The sequence below is a fragment of the Cheilinus undulatus genome, linkage group 9 (assembly GCF_018320785.1).
Source record: "Cheilinus undulatus linkage group 9, ASM1832078v1, whole genome shotgun sequence".
Lineage (NCBI taxonomy): Eukaryota > Metazoa > Chordata > Actinopteri > Labriformes > Labridae > Cheilinus > Cheilinus undulatus.
Genome location: NC_054873.1, coordinates 27498587 through 27522789, shown reverse-complemented (window position 1 = coordinate 27522789; position 24203 = coordinate 27498587). Strand labels below are relative to the sequence as shown.

At 38.4% G+C, this 24203-nt stretch overlaps 2 protein-coding genes across 6 annotated transcripts; one reads left to right on the top strand and one right to left on the bottom strand.

The window, feature by feature from the left end:
- Positions 1-352: 352 nt before the first annotated feature.
- rad52 (RAD52 homolog, DNA repair protein) lies at positions 353-5514 on the bottom strand. Of its 5 annotated transcripts, none has more exons than XM_041795951.1 (12): positions 5386-5514; positions 5049-5122; positions 3376-3477; positions 2996-3089; positions 2839-2906; positions 2593-2711; positions 2382-2457; positions 2055-2287; positions 1763-1959; positions 1008-1088; positions 654-893; positions 353-578 (listed from the first exon to the last, which is right to left on the bottom strand). In XM_041795951.1, exons 2-12 carry the CDS (start codon positions 5100-5102, stop codon positions 517-519), a joined length of 1326 nt encoding a protein of 441 aa, XP_041651885.1. In that variant the 5' UTR covers positions 5103-5122; positions 5386-5514; the 3' UTR covers positions 353-516. The 5 variants fall into 5 exon arrangements, with proteins under 5 accessions (XP_041651885.1, XP_041651886.1, XP_041651884.1 ...); XM_041795952.1 differs by having other exon boundaries at positions 5049-5126; positions 5374-5508; XM_041795950.1 differs by having other exon boundaries at positions 5374-5508.
- Positions 5515-9807: 4293 nt separating this feature from the next.
- On the top strand, positions 9808-23389 carry prr5a (proline rich 5a (renal)). The gene is made up of 11 exons (XM_041796171.1): positions 9808-10011; positions 11137-11279; positions 14979-15104; positions 15201-15281; positions 18016-18064; positions 18192-18249; positions 18775-18866; positions 18963-19103; positions 21096-21231; positions 21319-21597; positions 21686-23389. The coding sequence occupies exons 2-11, from the start codon at positions 11137-11139 to the stop codon at positions 21973-21975; spliced, it is 1395 nt and encodes a 464-aa protein (XP_041652105.1). The 5' UTR covers positions 9808-10011; the 3' UTR covers positions 21976-23389.
- The last annotated feature ends 814 nt before the right edge of the window (positions 23390-24203 follow it).

Genomic DNA, 24203 nt, shown 5'->3' with positions numbered 1-24203 from the left:
CTCACACAAGGAATTATAAAATCCAGGGACATACACTGTCCTTTCATCCAGCCCTGCAGTGGGTCATTTATTTAAGAATATGCCACAATCAGCTGTATCCAAACTTAGATCTATTAAAAGTGCAGCACAATGGTGCCTCTTGTCCAGTGATATGTCATTTGTGAGTAATGTAATGGCTTGAATTGTCCCATGATCTGCTCTGAAACTGGACTGATGTAATGGAGTGATCTAAAGGAAGGACATGAGTTGATGAAATACTAAAGATAGACTTAAGCTAGAGAAGGTAGTTTTGAGATGGGATGATAATAATGATACTGACACAGAGACGGATAATTAATGTGGTTGTGTTTTTATTTTTTACGAAACCAAGTAACACTTCTGTAAATATCAGAGATAAAAAATAAATCATTCCACTTAAACTAAAACTGAACTTAAACATTGACATAAATATAAACCATAAAAATAATTTGCAGATACACATACACAGAGAAACATACGGATCAGCATCGTTCACTTTCAGGTGTCCAACCTGCGTTTCTTCATGTGCTGGCCTGGTCTGTAAGGACTTGTCATTTGACCTGAAACATAAAAAAGGAGATTGAAGTTCAAAGAATTCAGCTGACCCACTTAACATGACTCTGGAGAAACCTCACCTGATCCTGCTTGATACTGGTTGTGATAATGAGGTCTGGACTGAGCCACGCTCTGTCCCACGTTGAATGAGGGGGCTGGGTCTTGAGGTCTGCCTGGCACCCTCTGTGGAGTTTTACTGCGAGTCTGCATCTGGTGATTCCCAGGCGTGCTGGGCCTGTGAGGCCTGTATAGTGAGTCACCTGGGGGGACATTCAGCTCCTCAATCCCGTCTAGAGTGAAGTCCCAGAGCTCAGGGTCATCTGCATGGAGACCAACAGGTAACAATGAGGGATGCTAGCTGCTGTGTGGTTAAGTGATGCAGGTTTCCTCACCACAATCAGCACGAGGAGCCCTCTGCTGGACGATTTAAGTACCTGCAAGACACTCGTCTCTGCTGCTGGGCTTCTTGTGTTCTGCAGAGCTGCTGTCACTGAACACCGGGGCTCCCTCCTGACCTGAAGAAACAAATAAATACCAGTTTTAATAAACATCAGAGGGAAAAAAAACACATTCACACGCTGCAAAGTAACAAAGAAGTGCACTTCAAAAAAGCAGTCTTAACCTTGAGTCTTGTGAGGTACCAAGACCCACTCACATTTATAAATAAAGGTTTTGTCTGGCAAGAAATTACACTAGAATTTAAATGTAAGAACTTTTATTGATCCCCCACTGAGGAAATTGTCTTTGTATCTTATGCTGTCACTTTCTGTGCAAGATTCATCTGCAAATTCTGAATGGCATAATCAACCAAATGTTGTGTAAATGTGTACCAAAACAACAGCATGTTTAAAAAATGCATTTATTTTTAGTATTAGTAGGCCCTTTGTTAACACTTCCTTATTATTACCATTACTATTGCCATTGTCTGTCCAGCTGCTTTATCAACTTGCAAGCCTGCAAAACTAAAACATTAAACATCTTCATGTCAAATATCTTTAAAATTATATTTCAAAGAATTCAGATATTTTTAGACTTGGTCTTTAATTGCATGTGGAATTGAATACAACAGCACCCTCTTCTGTCTGCATGTGTAAACCTGCAGTTCTGCATGTATAAAACCCATCCTACAGTACAAATTCATTTTCATTCGAGACCACTGCTTTAACATAAACAGTATGGCACATGGAACCTGAACCTCCACTCGATCCTGATCCAACAGTGACCTCTGTGTCCTCAGACTTTGTTTGATCCTGTTTCTGCTGCATCCTCTTGGCCTCCATCTCTTTCCTGAACTTCTGCTGAAGCTGCTGCTGTCTAAGCTTCCTCAGCTGTTTAGGGTCAGAGTGAGCTGCAGACCCGACAATGTCCACTGGGTCTGTGACAGGTCTTGAAAAAGAATAAACAAGTATAATCTGGAACTGACAAGCTTTTATACTAATGAGAGAAGAAGCTTTTTTACAATAAATAAAGCTGCTGTTTACCTGGAGCCAGCGTTCTCGCTGTCCTTGTCTGCAGCAGCGCCCACCATGTTCAGAGTAAAAACAGCTGAACAACTCTGGTTCTGGTTCAGGACTCTGGGCTCCAGTGGTGCCCTTCCTGAGCCTGCTGCAGATGCAAGCTTGTCCTCCTGGACCAGACTGGAAAAACGGGCACTATCCACCGATGGCTCACCCTCACAACGCTTAGTTTGGGCCAGGTCCAGAGGGGGAGGAGGCTTTGTACAAAGATAGAAGAGACAGGATTCAGCATACTGAGAAATTTTTAAATAGAAAGTTAAATACTTAAAAAATATACGCAATATCTCTCACCTGTTTAGTTATCTTGTTAATGGCTATGAGGTACTCCTTATTCAGGATGCAGTTTCCGAGGGCATTTCCAAAGCATCTCAACATAGATGCAAACACAAAGAAATCTCAAATAAGCTAAATCTTTGCAACGGTTTTGCACCAAGAGTTTTTTAAATATATTTTTTTCACAATTGAGACTGGTTAGGGATGCAAAAAATGCCGTTTTCAGTACTTTAATGCTCTCTTCATGCCATCTGTGACTGCTTCTTTTCTTGCTTTTTCCAGTGAGAGAGCTTTAGACTTCAGTCCTTCACTGACTCCGTACCCTACATCTTCATGAAATGCCCCATCCTGCACAAAAAAACAAACAAACAAAAAAAAAAACACATTATAGAACACTGGAAAAACACCCACAGTTTTCTTCTTTAAAAGATTCCATCCCATTAAGAAAAATTGTTGGTTACTTTTAATACACAACCTTTAGCTGGACTTTGACAAATGCACTGACTCCAACGTAGAATTTCCCATTAATGAGGTCGACAAAGTCTGTCAAACAAAGGCCTTGTGTTAGTCTGATTGTGTGACAGCAGTTTGACTTCAACAGGGTCGGCTAAACTCCTTAAATAGTAACGTACCGACATTCTGCTGAGAGATGGAGTGAGACCATCCGTTGTATCCAAACATCTCATTAGCCAGACTGATCACACGGTGCCCCTCAATATAGCACACCTACAGAAGTTCAAACAGACGTGAGATGGAGGGCAGGGATCATTTGAATTTGTTTGACTGAAAAACCGGACATTTGGGGTTAAATTCTCTTCACAAATCAACAGAATCTTATTTTTCAACTTGAGAGATTTTACTTTAAAAAAAATATACAGGAAGTTGTCATGTTACAAATCCAGTCCAAAAAAGACACATCTAACTTGCATTATTTGCAACATTTCTCCTGCAGATTCTGACTGGCTCCACAGCTGTGCCGCAAACAAAGGCAGAGACACAAACAAAGACTTGCCCTCTGCCCTCCTCCTGCCACTCTGGTACTGATGTACTCCGGTCCCAGTTTCTGCTGCAGAGCATTGTGCACCGCCTGGTACTCCTCAGCAGTGTAGGAACGCTGAGAAACACAGGCCAGAAAGAAAAACCATCATTGATCTCTGACAGGTAAAAAGATGGGTATGCCATGCTGTCATGCAATAACATGGACAACAGATTTTAAACGTGATTTGGATTAATCCAGCTGCAACTTGGTTACATTTTGAACATAGTGAATCCAGCGTTCCTGCTCTTTTTTAGTCATCCTTTTCTGGAATATTCAGTGATAGTTAAGCACACATCATGTCTGTACAGTGAATTGTTCCTTTCAGTGCAGTCTATGGCTATAATCACGAACTGTTAAATGACTATAAATTGTGATGAGCTGATCATAGAATAATTCAAATAAACTAGAAGATGCACAACACTTAATTTCATTACAATAAGCTGTCAGTTCATTTAGCTTTTCTGCTCTATTATTGCATCAATCAGATGAAGATGGTTTTGCTTAGTGCAATAGCGAATATACAAAATAAAGGAAATAAAAAAAGAAATTGCATAGTGAAAAAATTCTTATAATATAAAAGGTAGAGTGTGTAAATTTAGCAGCATTTACTGGAAAAACTGTGGTTAAAATGGAACATTATATTAAAAGTATGCTTAAATTAGTGTTTATTCCTCTGGAAATATAAAACTTGTTTTATCTTTAATGACTTAGAATAAGCCTTTTACTCATACATCGGCAGGGCCTCCATCCACCTTGTTTGTACTGTACCAAAGAAAAGAGCATTTAATGGTAACATGTTTTTTTAAAGCCCACTGATTGCCACTGTTACCACCAGAAGAAAGGCTGGGTATCGTTTTATTTTTTCTGATACTGGTGCTAAATTGATGCTTTTTAAAAGGTGTTGTTGTCAAGTTGCAACAGTAAATCAAAGTGGATTTGATCAAGGTTGTATAGCTGCGTTACAAATAAAAATAATTTTAAATGCTTTGGAAGACTTTCTAATACTTAGTATAACCACCTGCATTCAGGTAAACATGTTCATCAAAGAGGTGTCAGCATTTTTGGCTGGTGATATAGCTCACTGTACAATTAACAAATCAGATTTTGAGCAAATTGTCAAAGAAACATTTTTAATCATAGAAGTTCATGTTTGAGCTTTTTTTTTCAGCCAAATGCATATTGTCCATATCTACAGGTCAGACTATAAAGATTTAAGCAGAGCCTTGATGATTTTTTAAAGTGCAACAACTCAGTCATGGTCAAATATGAGATTAGTTTTCTCATAATGATTGACTATTTTTGAGATGGTTTGATTGTTTACCTCAGCTTAAACTTCAGCTTTAGGAAGACTGCGTGCCTAATTCAAAGGAAAATAGACAACATTGTAAACCTTGGAGCTGATATCTTTTCCAGTTCAACCTGATGAGTGCACGAGGTCAAACACAGCTTGTCTAAGTCTCCAGGGAAGGTTACCTGTGAATTTCATTACATAACCATAAGCAAAGCTTCATAATGACATTACCTACACATTTACCTGACGAAAAGGAGACCAGGATTTCCAGTTAGTATAACAAGTGATGGGAAAGGTGAAGCCGAGATTCCACGTACAGGTATGATATTTCTCTGCTCTTCTGTTATCTGCCTACCTGTCCGAAGCACCTGGATGCAGAGCTGCTCCTCTCCTCGCTAGGACCGGACATGACTGCAGAGCTCTCCTCTCCTACCAGTCATAATAAACAGACGCAGAGGTAAGTTAATGTAGTTGAACTTCTACAGCTCTCCTAAGGGTAGGTTCCTTGTTCAAGGAGGTAAAAATAGCCTACAGTGTACTTAACTAGAAAAAAGTTAGCATAAACGGTCTAAATGACAGCAGGTCAAACTTTCTTTCATTGTTATTTGACGTGTATGATATTAGCCATGCATTATGTCGCTGTTTGCTAGTTAACCGATCATATATTACCACAAACTCACCTGTTTACCTACCAGAAATTTTCTTGATATGCCGAATAAGCTTCTCTAAGCCATAGGCTTTAGGACATGAGCCAAAAATTGGCTAAGCACAGAAATATTAGCTCAATTGAAGCTCAACAGGAAGAACATCTGAACTTCCCGCTCCACACGGAGGGGGAGGAGCTTATGCCGCCTTCACGCTCAGTCGGAAAAAAGAGATGAAAGTTAATGGTTGGGATAAGAACATAAAAATCTTTTATTTTGGTAATTTTCTATGTAGATTTAACATATTCTTTAGTTTTATTTTATTGTCTGTTGTCTTGATTCAATGTCTTGGCATCACCCTTCATTAAAATTGATCTTTAAGGTTTAGAAAATTGTTTTAGATATCTGTATGAGTTGATATCAATGGTTATTACCATATAAACGTCATCCCTCTTGCAGTCCTCCTCAGGAGTAAGTGGATTTTTTTCTCTTTCTTCTCTTCTCATTCTCTAATATTCATAACTTGATCCTACTATAGTTTATCAAAATGCGGTTAGATGGTATTCGACTACATTACCTCTGCGTCTTACTATTAATAGGGGCTAACGTAATTATTATACTGCAAGAAACATTATAAGCACTTTTTTATACTCAGTGCACTCATTTCAAATCATACTGGATAACCCTACAAGTGTGCTATGTGTCCACTGTGTTTATTCCTGCAGGAAATAGAAATGTACGAGGCACACTGAAGTAAACTTTTTTTTATGTGGATGGGGGAATTCAAAAATCATATTTACACCTTTACACACAGTGCTTAACAAGTCTATTAGACCACCTGTCATAAAAACGAGAAAAAGCTATTTAAAATGTCTTTCTAAAACTTATTTAACACTAAAAATGTTATTATTTATTTGGCAAATAACACATTGAAACAAATAAAAAAATCTGTTGCCACACATAATAACCATAAAACTAAATATTTTGTATGGCCTCCTTTGGCCTTGATAACAGCTTGCATTCTTGCTGGCATTATTTTTTATGTAGTTTTAGACCGTTTCTTTTGTTTCTGAGTTCCAAATAGTAGTTTCTAGCCATTCCCACAGAATTGCTTTAGATGAAACTTTTTGCAGAATCAATCTTTGAATCTACTAAATACCAAATTTGTTCAAAAGGATTCAAATCTGGACTTTGACTTGGTCAGTCCATCAGTTCCAGTTCTGCAGACCCCCTTTTTCTTGGTCAGTCTCTGCTCAGCTTTAAAGTATGAGATTAATTGATGTATAAAGATGTTGTGGTAGACATTCTTGTTCATGATACTGTAGATTTTCACTAATTTGCCCCTGCCATTTCCACAAATAGAACCTCATACCATAATTGAATCTCCACTGTTGTCACTCTGGGTGCAATGCATCTGCCATCAAAACATTCCCCAGCTTTTCTGCGGACATAAACATGATGATGCCGACCGAAGAGATGAAACTTGGACTCGCCCCTACAGAGTACCTTCTTCCAATCATGAACAATCCAGTGTTCGTGCTCCCTGGCAAATCTGAGGTGTTTCTGGATGTTTGCAGGCCTCAATAATGGCTTCTTAGCAGCTTTTCTTCCCTGTAAGCTTTGTTCCATCAGGTGTCTGCTTATGGTCATTCTGGAGACTTTCTCAGACTCTGACCTAGAAGCATCCATCTCTGTCTGAATACCAGCAGTGGTCTTCTTTCTGTCTCTATTACTTAAAATCTTGAGGTGTCTTAACTTTTGTTTCCTGCCTCTTTCTTGGTGCATTTTGTAAGTACCATTCTGGGCAATTGACTCCAGAGCACTTAACCACACCGTGAGAACACTCTATATCTTTCCCTATTTGTCTCAAAGACCATCCAGCATCTGTCAATGTGGACTCTTTTATTTTCAGTGAGCTCTCAACAAAGTCAGAAATTAATCAAGCATCACATTCAACCATTAAAACATTTTCTTTCTGTTCAGGAATGCTTGTAAATACTTTTAATTTGACATCTCAATCAAGAAATAATAAAGTTCTTTACTATTTTTCTGTTTTTATAACCCAGTAAATTTGAAAATTCATGGATAATAATAATTATTAGTATATTTTAGCATTAAAGATATCCTTTTGGTAAAAGAGCTTCTACATAATGATGTATTAACATTACAGAAACATAAAAAATGATTTGGGTAATCAGCAGTGCTGTTAATTTAGGGCAGCTGTGTGTGCTGCAACTTTTGCACATTGTTGCACTTCACCTAGCAGATATGGAAGCTTCTGTTCATTGTTCATGCTGATGAATTGTTTTTGTTTGCTTGTGAAAAGTGGCAAGAACTTATCTTTGATGTCATTGTACAAAAGGCAGGTGGTTAGAAAGTGTAGCTCTGTTTCCACCTCCTGTTGGCTGCAGTGGGTGCACAGTCTTTAGGGATCCAGCTTTGTCTATGGTGTCCTCTCTTTATAGCAAGGTTGTATCCGCTGAGTCTATATGGTCAAACATTTCCTCGGCTGGATCAGTCACAGCGCTTACCACGGTGTCATGGCATGATACTATTCCACATACGGGTTCAAGAATCGGTTCAGCTAGTGTTGAGTTTGCAAGGCTGTGCTACAGGGCACTCATTTTGAAGCCACCTGGACAGATGTTTGGTCTATAATTTCTACTACCATATTACATATGACATACTAAAATCTGACTTGGAATGCTTGAATGTATCTGTAAGTAGCCTCTCATCTTCTACAAAAAATATTTTTGTAGTACTAGTTTGACTTGCATTTTAACTGGAAATATGGTGCACTATTTAGACTAGAGAGAGAGAAATTGTGCAGTTTATTATGAAGAAATTCATGAAAAATATACTGCGGTAGTTAATAGATGCTAAACAGCAGCATGACACTGCATTAACTGTGACTAAAAATGAGTATTGTCAATTTTTGTGAATAATAATGGAAAAGAACAAAAGTAGTTGAAATAGTAAAAGTAATTTAAAAAAATGAATAATAATGATAACAATAATAATACATTACATACATACATTATATTGAATTAATGGTAAAATAAATTTCAACCATAAAAGTTCAATGAGATTGATTGGAAACCAAATTTAAGGCATACATGTCATATTTTCACTGATAAATTTGATCACAAAGTGCCCAGAGTGCATAGAATACTTCCAAAATAGAGCTTTTTATTTAAAAAGTTCTGTGGGAGAAACCTCTGGACTGACTGAGGTCATGGCTGTATCTTGATAGGCCAAGTGACTTCCTTATATATTTATGCTCTGTAGTTATCTCAACTGAATTGCTCTTTTAACATCATGTGAAAAAGGTTTCTAACTACAGAAAAAAAAATCCCTTGCTAATATTTGTGAGTAAAATTTAATAACTCTCTCTGAGGTGATGACAAGTGCTGGGGATGGGGGGCAACAAAATAAACAATTGGCTAGGGCCCCAAACTGGCTAGAGCCGGCCCTGTTGAAATCATTAATAATTGCCACTGTTGTTATTGTTGTTTTGGTGAAGAATAATTGACATCATAACATTTGAAACATTTCCGTAATTAGTAAAAGGGCCGTTTCGTTCCTATTACTTCATAAGAACAGGTCTATTGTACTCTGACTCTAGGTTCTGTTTACAGTAATTTCATATCAGGGCAAAGTTTCTACCGGCGAGTCTGGGATTCAAGTGCCTTCCTTTGCATCTGCTTGGGTAAAACAATGTGCTGATAGGCTTGGTGTTCATCTTTTACATCCATTACTGTAAATATGGAGCTGCAAAACGTGTGTGTGTGTGTGTGTGTGTGAGAAGCGTAGCTTATATTTGCGCATCACACCACCATACATTTCTGAGAGAGAGCCTAATGTACTGCGTGCCTCTGGTCTTGTGCGATTCTTAGACCAGTTCAGTTTATCACGAGAGCCAGTTATTTAGGCTAAATCACGGCTCGTGGAAAAGGGGATTATCTGCAAAATGCCCGCGCCCGCTGACAGATGGCAAGAGACCCACTGTGTTAAACAGCATAGATTGGGGTCAGTGCCGGATGCAATGCGTTTACTATATCCCTCTGTGTTTATGTAGCCACATGCATGCACGAGGACAAAGCAACGTGGCACAAGCGAGCCTTTCCTCTACACCAATATTCACTGCACATATTGACTACACTGCTATACATTACGTTACAGCTTTAGCTTAATGTGAGGAGAATTGTGTTATTGAAGGCCTGTACGCGCCAATTAATCTGCTTCATAAAGACTTGCATTTCAGAGTTGAATAAATTAAGAGGAATACACCCGGGCTTGTCCAGTGCATGAGGCAACTTGTGCTTTTACTTGAATCTTAGTAATTCCTCTCTTTTGCATACGGCTCTAACCACAGCGCGCGTGCACGTGTCGCTCATGGCTGCGCCCAGGTTTTGCTTTGCATCTCGTCAAAACAAAGCGGGGGCGAGCCAGAGAGAGAGGGAGGGCGAGCACACGCATGCTTCATGAATGAGTCCCCCTCCACCGCACCGCAGGTCGGACCCTTCATCCGCCTGCACCCTGATGTCCGTGTGGGTGCGCAGACGGGCGGGGAACAGAAGAGCCTGCCGTGAATGAGATCTCGGACAGCAAACGCAACCGACCAGCGCTACATGACCGATTCATCCGTTCAGGACCGACACAGGATACGACACGGTGAGTGCAGGCTACAGTGGGCGGGCAGAGGCGCATGACATACGGCAACTTTGTGGCCATCATGGTTCAGTTTTTCTCCATAGGTGGACTTTGAGATGCCTCCCTGCCAGGCGGTGTGTGTTCACAATAGTCACGTTGTTTTCAGTGCCTCGTTGTGGCGTCCACACAGGTAGAAAAAATAGGAAAACCTCCACGTACGCACCATTTGGTGTACATTCCTCCCTGTAGGACAAACGTAGACTGTTGACTGCATGTCTGGCAGATTGTCTGTCTTATGCTGATTAAACGTGTGGCTTGGGTATAAATAGGCCTCAAAACAACAGAGAATAGTAGAAATGAAAGTGGCATCGATGTGACTGTAGTCGCCCCTGAGAGACAAGGAGGAGGGGTGAACAAAAGCAGAAGTGCCTAGACTGGCGTGGCGTGGCATGGCATGTCGGGAAGACTGTAGTCAGCCGGGGTGTCTCTGTCTGAGATCGGATGATGATGCTGTGATGAATGTGCAGGTCAGTCCCTCTGAATACACCCCAGTCACACATGTTGTCAGTGGCAGTAGGGGGGGCAGTGAGGGGGCTCGTGTGGTGTCTTTGTCTGAGGAGTGACAGCCCAGACTGTTGTTCTCCCCTCTGACCAGGGGATGGTGCTTTACTATGTACAGTAGGCTATGTTTCTGTGGGGAGACACCCAAACAGACTATCATACTGTAAAGAAATAATCCATCATGGCGTCCCTTACTGGAGGAACACTCACACTGTACATGTTCACACATGTATCTTCCCATTTCCTCTCTGATGTAATGTGTGACTGTGCTTCACATCTGCTTGCAAAACACTACTGTATTATGTTGAAATAACAGTCATTGGCAGAATAAGGAAACAAAAAGGAACCAGCAGGTTTCACTACTTTTTAAGGAGGGTACCAGAGTGTGGTTTTTTCAGACCTTGACCTCTTAGAGTTCATTAGACTGTACGTTTGTTTTTATTTCCTTCACTGTCTCAGCAGCAGAGAAGCCGTGTTAATGCCAGGACCTCAGACAGTCTTCACTGATGCCTCCTGTATGCTCCTTGTGTCAATCTGTTAACCTCCATTCAAATCTTCTGATCCATTCCTCCACATATATTTCAGATGCTTGATGGACTCCGGCGGAGGCACGCCTCCCGGCCCTCCTCCAGACCCTCCTCCCGTCCCCTGTCACTCAACTTCAGCACCTTCTCAGCACCTCCCCCCAGCCCGGACATGGACACCAACAGTGAGCATCCAATCAGGAGGTAAGGGCTCAGTTCCTGGGATTAAAATTTCACAACATACAGCATCCTGGAAAATGCATGAAACATTAATGAGTGTTCACAAATTCCCACCAGCTTTCCTCTCAGAGGATTTCAATTAGCTGCTGAGCTTTGCTTGCAGCACATGTTGTCCAAATGATAATGACTCCAGCTGGGATGTTTGGTTGACTCAATTCCTTACATGTTTACATGTTATCAGTTTGAAGATTTGTTTGCTGTGCTTTCTGTGTCTGCTGGTTTGTGGGTTTGAAAGGAGGATTGTTGTTGACTGTCTCTGCTGTCGGCAGAGTTGCAGTAACCTTATTTTTCCTTAGTTTAACCATATCTTAACAAATGCAGACAGTTTCTACTTAGGACATTCTATATATACTTTTTATTATGAATGTATGAAGTAATTACATGTTAAATTCATTCCTTCGGTCCTGAATTGTAAGAAAGATTCAAAAGATTCATCTGTCTTTGAGGCAACATTGTCTCCTGTAGAGTCTGACTGAGAGTCAAACTGAGAGTACCAATAAATGTACTATAAAAGCTGAATGTAGACATACCATATCTGCAGATTTGCAGATAAGCAAAGTAAAATGAATGGATGAGAACAAAATTTGACTAATATTTATGGTATTTTGAAAGATAACAACAGCTCACTTCAATTATATTCAAAGATCACAACTAACAATATACCTTTAATTATTCGCTATTATTTATTATTATTATTACAGATGTTCAAAAACTGTTCCTGTGCCTCATTCAATCAGGGTGCACCTGCTGGGTTAATCTTTACAACTCATGTTGTTAGTTTTGTTCACTAAAATATACTAAAAGTGTTCACTGACAGACTTTTCCATGACAAGATGAAAACAAGCTACAGATAGATCTTTAATAACAAAAACTGTGACAAATAGTAAATGAGGAAATTAACATTTTGTCTAAAAGTACAGACTAAATTATAAGGATCTTTGAATGATCAATTTATGAATTAAATCCAGACTAAAACTTCAAAGAATGAAAATGACTAATGTGACTAAGACTAATAAATATTTTCATCCAAAGATTAAACTTGAAATATTTGCCAAAGTTAATAGAGTTTGATCTACTAAACATTGTTTGAATTAAAGTTCTATGTATTCAAATAAAAATCAGAAAGATTTCCTGATTCATATGTTGCAAGGTTATTATAGTTAACTAAAACTGACTGAATAACTATAACTGAAATGTAAAAATCATCTTAGCCACTGACATAAAAACTGAGCTACACAAAAACACTTAAAACTAATTTAAACTTAACTGACTTAAAAAACAAACTAAAGCAAAATAAAAATTAAGACAAAAATTCCTTATTTCTAGTCTTTGACAGCAGCAGACTGACTGACGTGAAGACCAAAACCTTTGGAGTGTCCAAGGGTCTGATTTGATTGAAGAAGACTTCACAAAGAGGTTAATTTGAGGTCTTGAGTTGGATTCATCAAATTTCAACAAATAAAATGAAAAGTGAGCACTGGCCTGTATGAATGTATTTTTTTATAGTTGCATGATGTTTCCTTTCCCTTTTTGGTCTTTCCCCTGACAGGTATCCTTTATCACAGAAGAAATTAAAACTAACACTAAAACTAATACAAAACTAAACTAAAATGAATTATTTAAAATAAAAACTAAACCAACAAATCAAAATGGAAAAGTAATTAAAGTAAACTGAAATTTAAAACAAAAAGTGAAAACAAAATAAAATAAAAACTAATGGAAAATCCCAAACTATTTTAACCTTAATATGTTGTAATGTTCTCTTGTGATGATTTATATGACTTACTGTGAGGAAATGTAGGGAAATAAAGATAAATTTAGATCCAATAATTTAACTGAGGCCTAGAGCTGTAAGGATAATAAATAAAGTTGGTATCATCCACATTAAAAAGTCTGGATATTGTATATTCAAAAATAGAACTTGTGTTTTATGTGGTGAATAAGATTATTCCAGTTGGTATTCCACATTTCTTTTTGTAAAACAAGAGAGGAATGGAAAAATTGCGTCGCACTTATTTTTCTTAAGAATTGCATCAGAGGGTAATGTATCCAATTCAAAGAAAACTCCAGCATACTGGAAGGTCTCTTTTTGAGGGTCCTTAAAGGTGCTTTTTTCATTCATAGGATGACAAACTAGAATTAAAAACTTGCATTAGAAATCCCCCTCCCCTTTGTTGTGCTACTGTAGTGTTTTCCTATTTTTTATTATGATTTTTTTTCTATTTCAGGACCTTAAGAACCCTTTATTCTTTCTTAAAATTGAAAATTAGGTGCTTTTTAGTCTTTCGTCATATTTGCTCTCTCAGTCAGAAAGCTGATGTTTGTTTAATTTGCTGATGAGATCTGATATCATGATGAGAAGTTGAAGGCGTGTAGCTACTTCCTATTTAAGATGTCCAGCCGTTTTTAAACTGTTCGCCTGATGAAGGTCTAAGTACCTAAATGTTGCAAACAGATAACCCACTCACACTCTTTGAAATGTTTGTTAAATCAAGAGGAGAAAATTATAATTTAAAGGGACTGCTAATGTTAGAAACTTGCAAAGTGAGAACAAATGTTAAATACAGATGTTAGTTTTTTTGGGGGGGTGAAGTTATGAAGCGGATTTAATGATGGACTGAAATTTTTTAACTCTTCGTTGAGATTCAAAAAGACTGAAATGTAGAATAATCAAGGCTACAATGTGATTTTAAACGGGATGACAGTTAAAGATTTATTTTTTAAGGATCCTGTATTTATTTTGTTTTTGTATTGTTGATTTTCTGGTTCATTCTTTGGATGTCACATCCAGGCAAGAATTAGCCACTGGCTTCATCCTATTTCTTTTTGGTTACTGTTTGACAAATTTGATGTAAAATGATCTTGTTTGATGGTTATTTTGTTAACATGTATGTAGCCAAAATGAAAACATCTTAACATTCAAATATTAGGGCATGCAGAGTCCATTAAAGCATAGATTTCAGCAGTGTAGAAAAATATGTCCCCTCCTAGATTTTATGCTGTTTAATAGGAGAAACTTGAATGTTTAACTCTCAAATGTCATTAGTTTTGGTCTGTCTTTCTTCCATTTGTTGTCCTTCAGCAGCTGTGCTGAAAATGTGAGGGCAGGAAAACCTTCTTCATTGTCCTACATTGTGTCACTGCTTCCTATCCCTGTTGTTGTCAATAAGCTGTTGGACTTCCTCCTCCACCTCCTCGCCGTACAGTGAGAGGCACAACAAAGACTGCTCTGCTTTAGTCTGCTCATTCTGCAGTTCTGTGGCATCTGTGCTCTGCATGAATATTTGTTTGCATCAATAGCGGTATTGTACTGAAAGACAGGCAGAGGCAGAGGAAGAATATGCTCCCACTAGTCCATGTGCTATTGTTTTCTCCTTGTTCTGAGACCTGGGCCACCTCTCGGCTTGGCTCCGCCCACTCTACTCTTAACGGGCTGCCCCTCTCTCACCATGCATCATTCTGTCCTACTTCTCTCATCCTCTGTCACTAGCCGCTCTTTGTGCTGCCATTGTACTTTTTCTCCCTCTGCGTACTTTCTCAGACACACGCTGCTTATATTCTCCTGCTCCCTCGGGGCGACCTCCTCGTGTTTCTTCTCTGTGTCTCTGACCTTCTTTCTCTTCTGTCCTGTACTGAGTGCATACTGTGTTTCTCCCTCATGAGGACTTTACACCGACTGAAGTTGATGAGCTCCCCTAGCCTCAGTGAGCTGGGGAAAAGTGAGAAAAGTTCACCAGAAGACAGAGGGGAGAAGCAGAAGAGGGCAGGGGCCAACGCCACCTGGAACAGGTACATTCAGTGCAATATAAATGCAAAAAAAACCTTTGGTTTTAATGCATTTGACTGATAATGCTGACCACCAGTGTGTATGTTTCTTCACCACAGCATCCACAACGCTGTAATAGCAGTCTTCCAGAAGAAAGGTTTGGCAGATAACGAACTCTACGTCCTCAACGAAGGTGTCCGGTAGGTTTAGAAACAGCCACAAACAACAGAGAGAAACCCTTATTTTAGTCCGTTGATGTTATTTTTAGCTATAATCAGCATAATTACTGTCTGTCCTGCATTTGCTGACCGAACATTTTCTTGTGAATGAGTTTGTTTGTGTGTGTAGTGTACTGTGGGCCTGGGGAGTCATGTGGTCCTGCTAGATATCTCATTATCTGCCCAAACCAGACCCATCACTTCTATCGCACCAGTCCCCATTACAGCCCAGTAAACATATTCCCCGCTACAGAAAAACCACAGAGAGGCTGGCACACATATCATCAATCATTCACAGGAAACTCAAACTCAGAATGCAGAATAACATGGTGCCTAGTGGATTAATTTGTATGTTTTGGTTGTTTTTCATGTAATTGCACCATGGCTGCATAAAACAGTTAACTAATTATTAGGTAAACACATATCCAAACAGAGAGGAGAAAGACAGAAAATGTTCATCATTGTTTCAGCTGGCACTTTGTGTCCTGAATGCCCTGATTACTTGATCAAGAAAGACTAATGGACAAGGTACACAAAATCTGGATAAGTTACTGGAGAACAAATGGGAAAATACCACTTGGTAAATATTAGTCTTTGATCATCAGATGTTAGTTCATTTCTTCCCTTGTAACTACGTCAAAATGTTCCCCAAAAATCTGGCAGTTATTTTAGAACAAATGAGGAATTAATGTAAAACAGGCTGCTTGTTAATTAAGTTGAAAAAATGGCATTGTCATTGGGGTAGAACTGAGGATTAGAGAGGAAATATCTCTGTCCTCACCATTAGTCAATTAAAAAAAATACTACAACTACTGCCTGATCTGCTCTTTCCTTATTGGCAAGAACAACAGAATGGATCTCAAACCAGGATTTTCAGGTAAAGTCACACCTCAATAACACAATAAAAACAAATCAGTTTTTAAAACTCATTAATAACCGCTTTAAGTGTCTATATTGCTCCACACTACATATAATTGAATGGCACTTTTTAAGGTGTTAAATATTTGACAGTAAGGCGGAGCTTGACACTCTGCAGAAAGTTACTGCAGTCTTGATCTGTGGCAAGGTGGGCAGAGAATCAACCTCATAGAGGTGCAATGTATTCTGATGAAGAATACTTTAAGTAATTTAGGAAAACCTGTAGTCACCGGTGAAAATTCTAACTCGGTGGATAACTTCACCAGTGGTGCCAATGTGTCTAACAACAAAAACAACAACAAACCACTATAAACATGACCAAAGGAACTGCAGCTGGGATCACTGTACAACAGGAAACATCCAAAAACAGCAGGATAAGACACTATGCCCAAGGGCATGATGGGAACACCCCAATGGGAACACTCAAATTTTTGCTGTGTACAACAGCAGTTTTTAGATGTGCTGTGGAATCATATTTTTTCTATGTCCTACTGTGTGGTAACCTGACACACCAGATGGATTTGTTTCACACATCCATCTGGTAAACCTTCCATAGACGGCATTTGGGAAGGAGCAGAGCCTCTGAAAAATTCCTCAGAGGGTGATTGGATGAACATTCTGTCTGTCACATGTTTACGGGCCAACGAGAGAAACAAAACACAACGTGTAGCCCCAAACCGAGGTGCACTGCTACCGATGGATGAACTCCATAGAGAGCTGCATAATGCGAACCCTGGCGACTGTAGACATGTCAGTACACAACTTTTGTCGTTTTTGAAAAGAAAACAACTCAATGCTGTTCTTTGTTCTTCTTTTAACAAAGAAATGTTGCAAGTTCTGATAAAACTTACGCTTTAGCAGCATTCATGCTAATGTCTTCCGCCATACTTGCACTGGCCTCTTCTCACTGCTTGCCTACCTCATGACTCTGCCACGCTCAAAGTACTGCTCCTAGTCGCTGATTGGTCCTGTCACTGTCTAACTGGGCCCAAATGGTTCAGATGGGAACTTTTCAAGATGGATTTGGCAGTGAGAAACACGAAAACGGGCAAATCCATGTGCTCTGCATGGTTAACTGTGTGGTCAACAGAGATTGAAAAAGTACAAGAGTATCATACTGAAGTAAAAGCACAGTTACTCTGATTAAAATGCACTTAAATAGAAGTAAAAGTGCTGATTTCAAATGTACTTAAAAATGTAGAAGTACCTATAAACACTACTCAGTTACAGTGATTTGAGTAAATATAATTAGTTACTTTTCACCTCTTCTAGCAAGGAACAAATGAGGAAATTACACCAAGTTAATTGTTAGTTAGGATTAACTAATGGTAAAGTAATTGTTAGTTGCTTGTCTGTCTCGTTTTTTGGTAGACAGATATTCCCATAATTTGTGGATGAAAGAACAAATGAGGATAGCTAAAAACTGAGTATATGTTAAAAACTCATTCACAGTCTTCTCCCTCAGGCAACCCACTAAAATTAACAGTCATTTAATGTTGAAGAAATAATAGCATAATAACTAAGGGACAAATTAGAAATACTGAGGAATACTGACTGGTTAACCATTAGTTAATTATTAAATGATGGTTAACTAATAACAGGAATAACAAGTAACCAACAACTTGGTTATTTGCCAGAGATTTAGCAGTCATCGACTTCTAGGGCCTCATTTGGTTCTTTCTTATTCAAAGTAACTATTCTAGATTTTTCTGTCCATAGAAGAAAAAAATGGTCATAGTTTCTAGGAAGAAAATTGAGATCAAAATTAGCTATTATTAACTTTTTTTTGTTCTCTCAGGCATCTCCTGAAGACTGAGCTGGGATCCTTCTTCACAGAGTACCTTCAGGTATTGACTTTCATACAAGTAGGATCAGAGTATGTCTGGATTATATTACTCAGTTTGACCTATTTTTGACTGTTTTGTTGTTGTTTCAGGAAGTCATGTTTGGTGTTATGTTTTGCTGTTTTCACAGAACCAGTTGCTGACAAAAGGGATGGTGATCCTTCGGGACAAAATAAGGTTCTACGAAGGTATGAACATGATTAAACACATGAAGCACAAGACATACAATACCACATACAAAACCACATGAAACAACACATATGACATTTTACAGTCTGATACGATACGATATACTATACTACACGATATGGAGCATTAGAGAGACACCATACAATAAGATTTAAGAATTTACTAAATATAATTCAAAACGATTTAATAACAATAAGGTGCAATAGATACAACACACTATGATTTTAAACAAAACAAAAAGAAGCCATGCAGTTACAGTAATATATTATACAGCTTATAGTAGGTCTATGAAAATCATTATCCCTTCTCAGATAGTTCCTTTCAATAATGTTGTACATATCACATTTTCGTATTTTTAAGAAGTATTCTTTTGTCTGGTGCATTTAAACAGAGGTCCTCTTAATCCCATGTGACAGCAGAGGATTTGAATTTATTTGTTTCAGACAGACAGGAACATGTTTTATTGTGGTCTGTGCCAGTGAATTAAGCTTTAATCATTGTTTGTTACTGTGTAATTGATGCAGGTCAGAAGTTATTAGACTCTCTGGCAGAGACCTGGGACTTCTTCTTCTGTGATGTCCTCTCTATGCTGCAGGCCATTTTCCATCCAGTTCAGGTACAAGTCTGTCCTAAGATAATATGATTGTACATTAATTGAATGATGTTCATTCTAACCAACTTTCATTCTTTTCTGTATCCTTGATGACTTCAGGGTAAGGAGCCCTCTGTCAGACAGCTAGCTCTGCTTCACTTCAGGAACACCATCGTCCTAAGTGTGAAGTTAGAGGACGCCCTGTCTCGACCTCGAGCCCGTGTGCCCCCCTCAGTTACACAGATGCTGCTAATCTTACAGGTAGGCCTGTAGTCGATGAGGAAAGCTGAACTACTTGTTTGCACAAACACCAGGCAGTTCTTTTTACTTTTAATGAGACAAAATAACTTTCAAATAATGTTTGAGAGCTTCACACAGGGTAGTTTGTGACTGCTGCGAAACAGAAAAGGTTCTACCACCATCAAAGCTGGTTAACACATGTGTAGTATTTTACCTTCATTTCTGTCAGGTTATAGAAAACTCAAAAGAGGACCCAAATGCAGATAAAACAAACTAAATTTAATTTACAAAAATCCAAGAAAATAACAAAAGTTCAAACACAAGGAAAAACAAAACTAAAGAACCACGAGGGGAAAAATCTACTAAACAAAACTTACTTTAACAAAGTCCATCAAAAGCAACATGCACGGGAGGCATCAGGATCAACACGAGGAGTAACATGGAGAGACATACGACTATATGATCAAGGACAGGGAGAAACACAGAACCAAAACACACAGGGAGTGACTGCACAAGGAGAGACAGGTGTGACTAACGAGACCCAGGTGAAACCAGTGAGGATAATCACAGTGGAGGGAAACTAAGGCAGGAAGAAAAACTGGAATCACACACAAGGGAAGGCAACTACAAAATAAAACAGGAAACAAGGAACATTTCACAAGACAGTACCATTAAACACACAAGGACTGAAAGACAACAAAACAGTACACCGGAAACTTAAACTGAGAAACACTGAAAACACAGGAGGATACAAAGGCAACAAACTAACAACCAAAGACAATATGAGGAACAAAACAAGGAGGGAATCTCATACACAGGGAAGGACAAGAATTAACAAAACACTAGAATAATACAAGAAACACAAAGGGTAGTCAACTAAAACACCAGAAACATGATAGTATATAACATATAGCACACAATACACAGAAACACAATGGCTTCAGGAAACACCAAAGAAACTAAACTAAACAAAATCAGGATCATGACAATTTCAGCTCCATTCAAGTGTTTTGTTTCTGCACATGACACATGCAGCAGACTGAAGAACTTTTTCTCAACACCAAACAAAGCTCCACCATAATTACACCTTAAGACATTCCTAATTATTCCACAAAGGCATGATATTGATGTTTCCACCTCTTCATTTATATTGCATTACAGTGCTTCAGAAGCATAAGACTGCATATGTGCAGCAGGAGCTCCACATTCATACCCTGACCCTGACATACAAGCACACAGTATTGTGTTCCTCACTGGCTTCACCTATACCTTCTACCCAATCCCATCTTATCCCTCCAAAGCCTCTGTTTCTACCTCTATAGATGACACAGGGGATCACCTCTTCCCCCTTTATGTCTCTGTGACACACATATTAAAGATGAAACATCATAAAGTTGGGGTTGGTTAAAGAAAGATGAGGAGTAGGTCTGCATCTGAAGAATGTATTCGCTATGAATGTTTTGTGGTATTGCTAATTTTGCCTCCACTATTCTACTATTCTAATTTCTTAAAGCTAGCTTTTGTTTACATAAAGCTTCATAGATTAAAATAAACATTAGATAGTACATTAAATAGTATGTGCTTTCCTTAGATATCAAAAGGAGTTTGATGCAGTTACATAAACTAAATTAATTTTTGTACTTTTTGTAATTTGTTGTACTTTTAAATGAAAAAAAAAGTTTTTTGAATTCTAGTTTCCATCGCAAGTGGCAACAAACTTACTCTCTTGAATTTTTTCTACAAATGTTCACATTGTGATTATAATTCACAGCCTAAAGGGACATTTTATCACATGAATTTAATGACTGAATTTGGTTCCCATTTTTGTTTAGTCCTTGCAGTATTTTCTTGTTTTGTTTCCCTCGTCATAAAAAATCTAATCAGCAACACTTGAGAACCCCAAGATTTTCTCAAGAATAACTTGTTTGATGTATATATTTTTTAGAAATTTTATCCTTAGTCACTTGTGTTTTGGTATTGATTTCATAAGCCTTAATTTTCCTCTCTGCTTAGGGCGTCCATGAGTCTCGAGGTGTGAACGAGGAGTACCTGAGGCTTGAGTCTCTGGTTCAGAAGGTGGTCTCGCCCTACCTGGGCACCCATGGGCTTTACTCTGGAGATGGTGCTGAGGCAAACTGCTGCGTTCTAGGTGCATAAAATGGATAGTAGTGATATTGTTGTGTTTTCTAAAAAGTAAGATGAATTTATCAACCATTACTTTTCCTCTCGTCTTTAGAGAAGTGTTTGCCATGGGGCTGGCCAAAGTCTGCAGATCAACCGTCTAAGAACCCCGTGGTACGATCAAAAAGCTACAACATCCCTCTGCTGCTGACCCCAGTGGCCGAGTATGACCCAGATGCCAGTTCTGTGGGCAGTGGAGGAATTAGGCGCCACTCCGCCTGTGAGATTATATCATGCCTGGAGGAACAGGGACTGGCCTACGCTGACCTGGCTTCAGGATCTGAACTGTCTGGCCCCACCTCCAACAGGCTGTGTGTGGCCTCTCAGTTCAATGGTATGACACAGATTAAGACGTTAGTCAACATAAAAAGTAAACTGTAATGTAACGTGACATGATAATCTAGAGACCCTCTCATTCACAGGTATCTTACAAGCAGGATCGAGTGCATTAGACTTGCCTCTCTCCTCTTCCTCCATCCTTCCCCTTCATTCCTCAGGGGCTCTGCATGGCACCGAGGCCACTACAACAATGACTGATCTCAGTATGGGTGCATCCTCCACACCACCCAGTGAATCATCAAGCCCAGAAACCATAATTGGACAAGTGCTGGAGTCTGCAGACTCAGACTCTGATGGGATATTTATTGATTTCCCTTCTCACTCCTCGGAGGCTCTGGGGTACAACCGCGAGAGCAGACAGAGCACTGTGTAGCTGTGGCTGCCTTTAGGAGCGCACCACAGTAACTGTGCAGTAATAATCTGTGATTACAACAGATTACAAAAAGCCACATTTCATTAAATGGGTACCATCTTTTTTTTCTTGCTGTAAGATGAGGACTTTTCATAGCAAATCCATTCCAAAGTGCTTTCACCAGCGGATGAAAACCTCTTTAGCTTTTCTTCATCAGAACAAAAAAATAAATCTAAGAAAACTTTACAGTAGAGACTTGAATGCTGTACTGAGTTTTCATCCATATTTCTGAGCTTTTCAACATAGCTCACATTTTCACTGACATGAAATCTCATAAAAACGACCAAAAGCAGGATCAATTTGATTTAAGTACTGGTATTGTTTTTGGTTTAATACCTACATTTTTGTCCGGAAACTACTCAAACACATCAGTGATTTTTGTTTGAGATATTTAAGTTTAAATGGCTCCTAAAGGGTACTGTTTTACTTCTGTTTACGTTATGTATGCTTAAAACTACATTACCCAGCTGTTAAAGGAACTGCTCAGCTAACTTGTATTTGAAATAATGCTCATGTACTTTAAGTGTCATAGACACACTAGAGTGTTTAGAAAATGTTGAGAGAAGGACAAACCCTGAGCCCTACAAAGTTTTAATCTACATAACAAAAATACATATGATGCTTTACTGATGAATCACTATGCTAACCTTTAGTAGAAATTGAAACCAATATAAATTAAGAGCTGAAGTTATAGGGTTTTACAGGGCATCGGTTTCACACCTCTAATGAAAGGTTGGATGTTACTACCATAAACAATATGGTAATTACAAAAAAACGCCTGTTTTTCAGTCGTCTTTTATACGCAACTTTTGATCTTTTGTATTTTCTTTTTACGCTCAGTTGTTTGCCGCTCATCAGCAATATAGTAATAAGATCTTGTGCTCTACTTTTGTACAACATCTTATGAAATTTGGACTTCTTTGTTATTTTCATTGCCAGCAGTGATCATAGGTCTATCTCTATCTTTCCTTCTTTACAGTGAACATCGGTGTGACAGCGTCTGCTTTTCTGTATTAGCTCTGTACAGCAGGAGTTTTTATGAGGAGTTATTATGATGTTAATTGTTTACATTCGACTAAGACATGACCATTTTGGCTGAATGTCGTCTCATACACTGTATTTTGCACCACCACTACCTTGTACATAAAAGTGCTTTGTTGTTTTTTAGGACGGCTAGATAGTGTAAAGTGAGCTTTTACCTTTAAATGAATTTAAATTTTACTAAGGGCTTTTTAACTAAATCTTTTTCAAATGATGTTTTACCTCAAGCGTTTTGTACTTTACTTTTTTGACAATCTATGATGTCTATGGAGTTGTACTTTGTATTAATTTGTTATACTAGCCCAGTGAAAATTAAAATAAATTTGAATTGTATTTAAAACATGTCATCTCATCTGTTGTAAAGCAATTATTTTATTATTTATAACTTTAAGTATGGCCATACAGTGAGGTATCAACTTAAAAAAAAACAAAACTTTAGTTTGTAATTGATATCAGAGGAGGCTCTTAAGCCACAGCAGGATTTCAGTATCATTCAGTCAAGCTCAGTTTGATCAAAACTTAAGAAATATTAAGCTCCCTGGTCTCCAGATAAAATGAATTTAACATATGAAACTACAAAAAATGACAGTGGTTTTGAAAGATTTTATTCAGATTTAACATTTAAAGTCTGCAAATATTTCCCTTAACACTTATGTCTAAATTTTTACTTGTAAACGCCCTTTAAATTGAGGTTCAGTATTCATTCTTCACCTTGACTGTTTTAACTCAGGGTTTTCTCATTAAAATTAATATCAGAGTAGTCACATTTTTAATTGGTCTGCTTAGCTGTTATGGGTAATGAGTTTAGTAAACCAAAACTGAGTCAGGCCATGATTTATTTTTTGTTAAATCCTTCCAGCTCACTAATCTCCCTAAATATTCAGAAAGGGTGTTGATGGCATGAACTCAGTGTCCTGAATAGAAGCTCGGCCCTTCAGTTTTGGAAAAAAAATACCCCAATTAATCCAAGCTTTGGTTTTAAAAGAAGTCGTGTTGTGAAGAGATGAGTCAGTTCACAAAACTGGTAGATATTAACATTCTGGACAGCCTGAGTCTGCTAAAAAAAAGGTATTTATAAAGGGGGGGGGGTTTACTTAAAGTAAATTGTCGGGAGCATACGGAAATTTAAAAATTCTTAAAGGGAACAC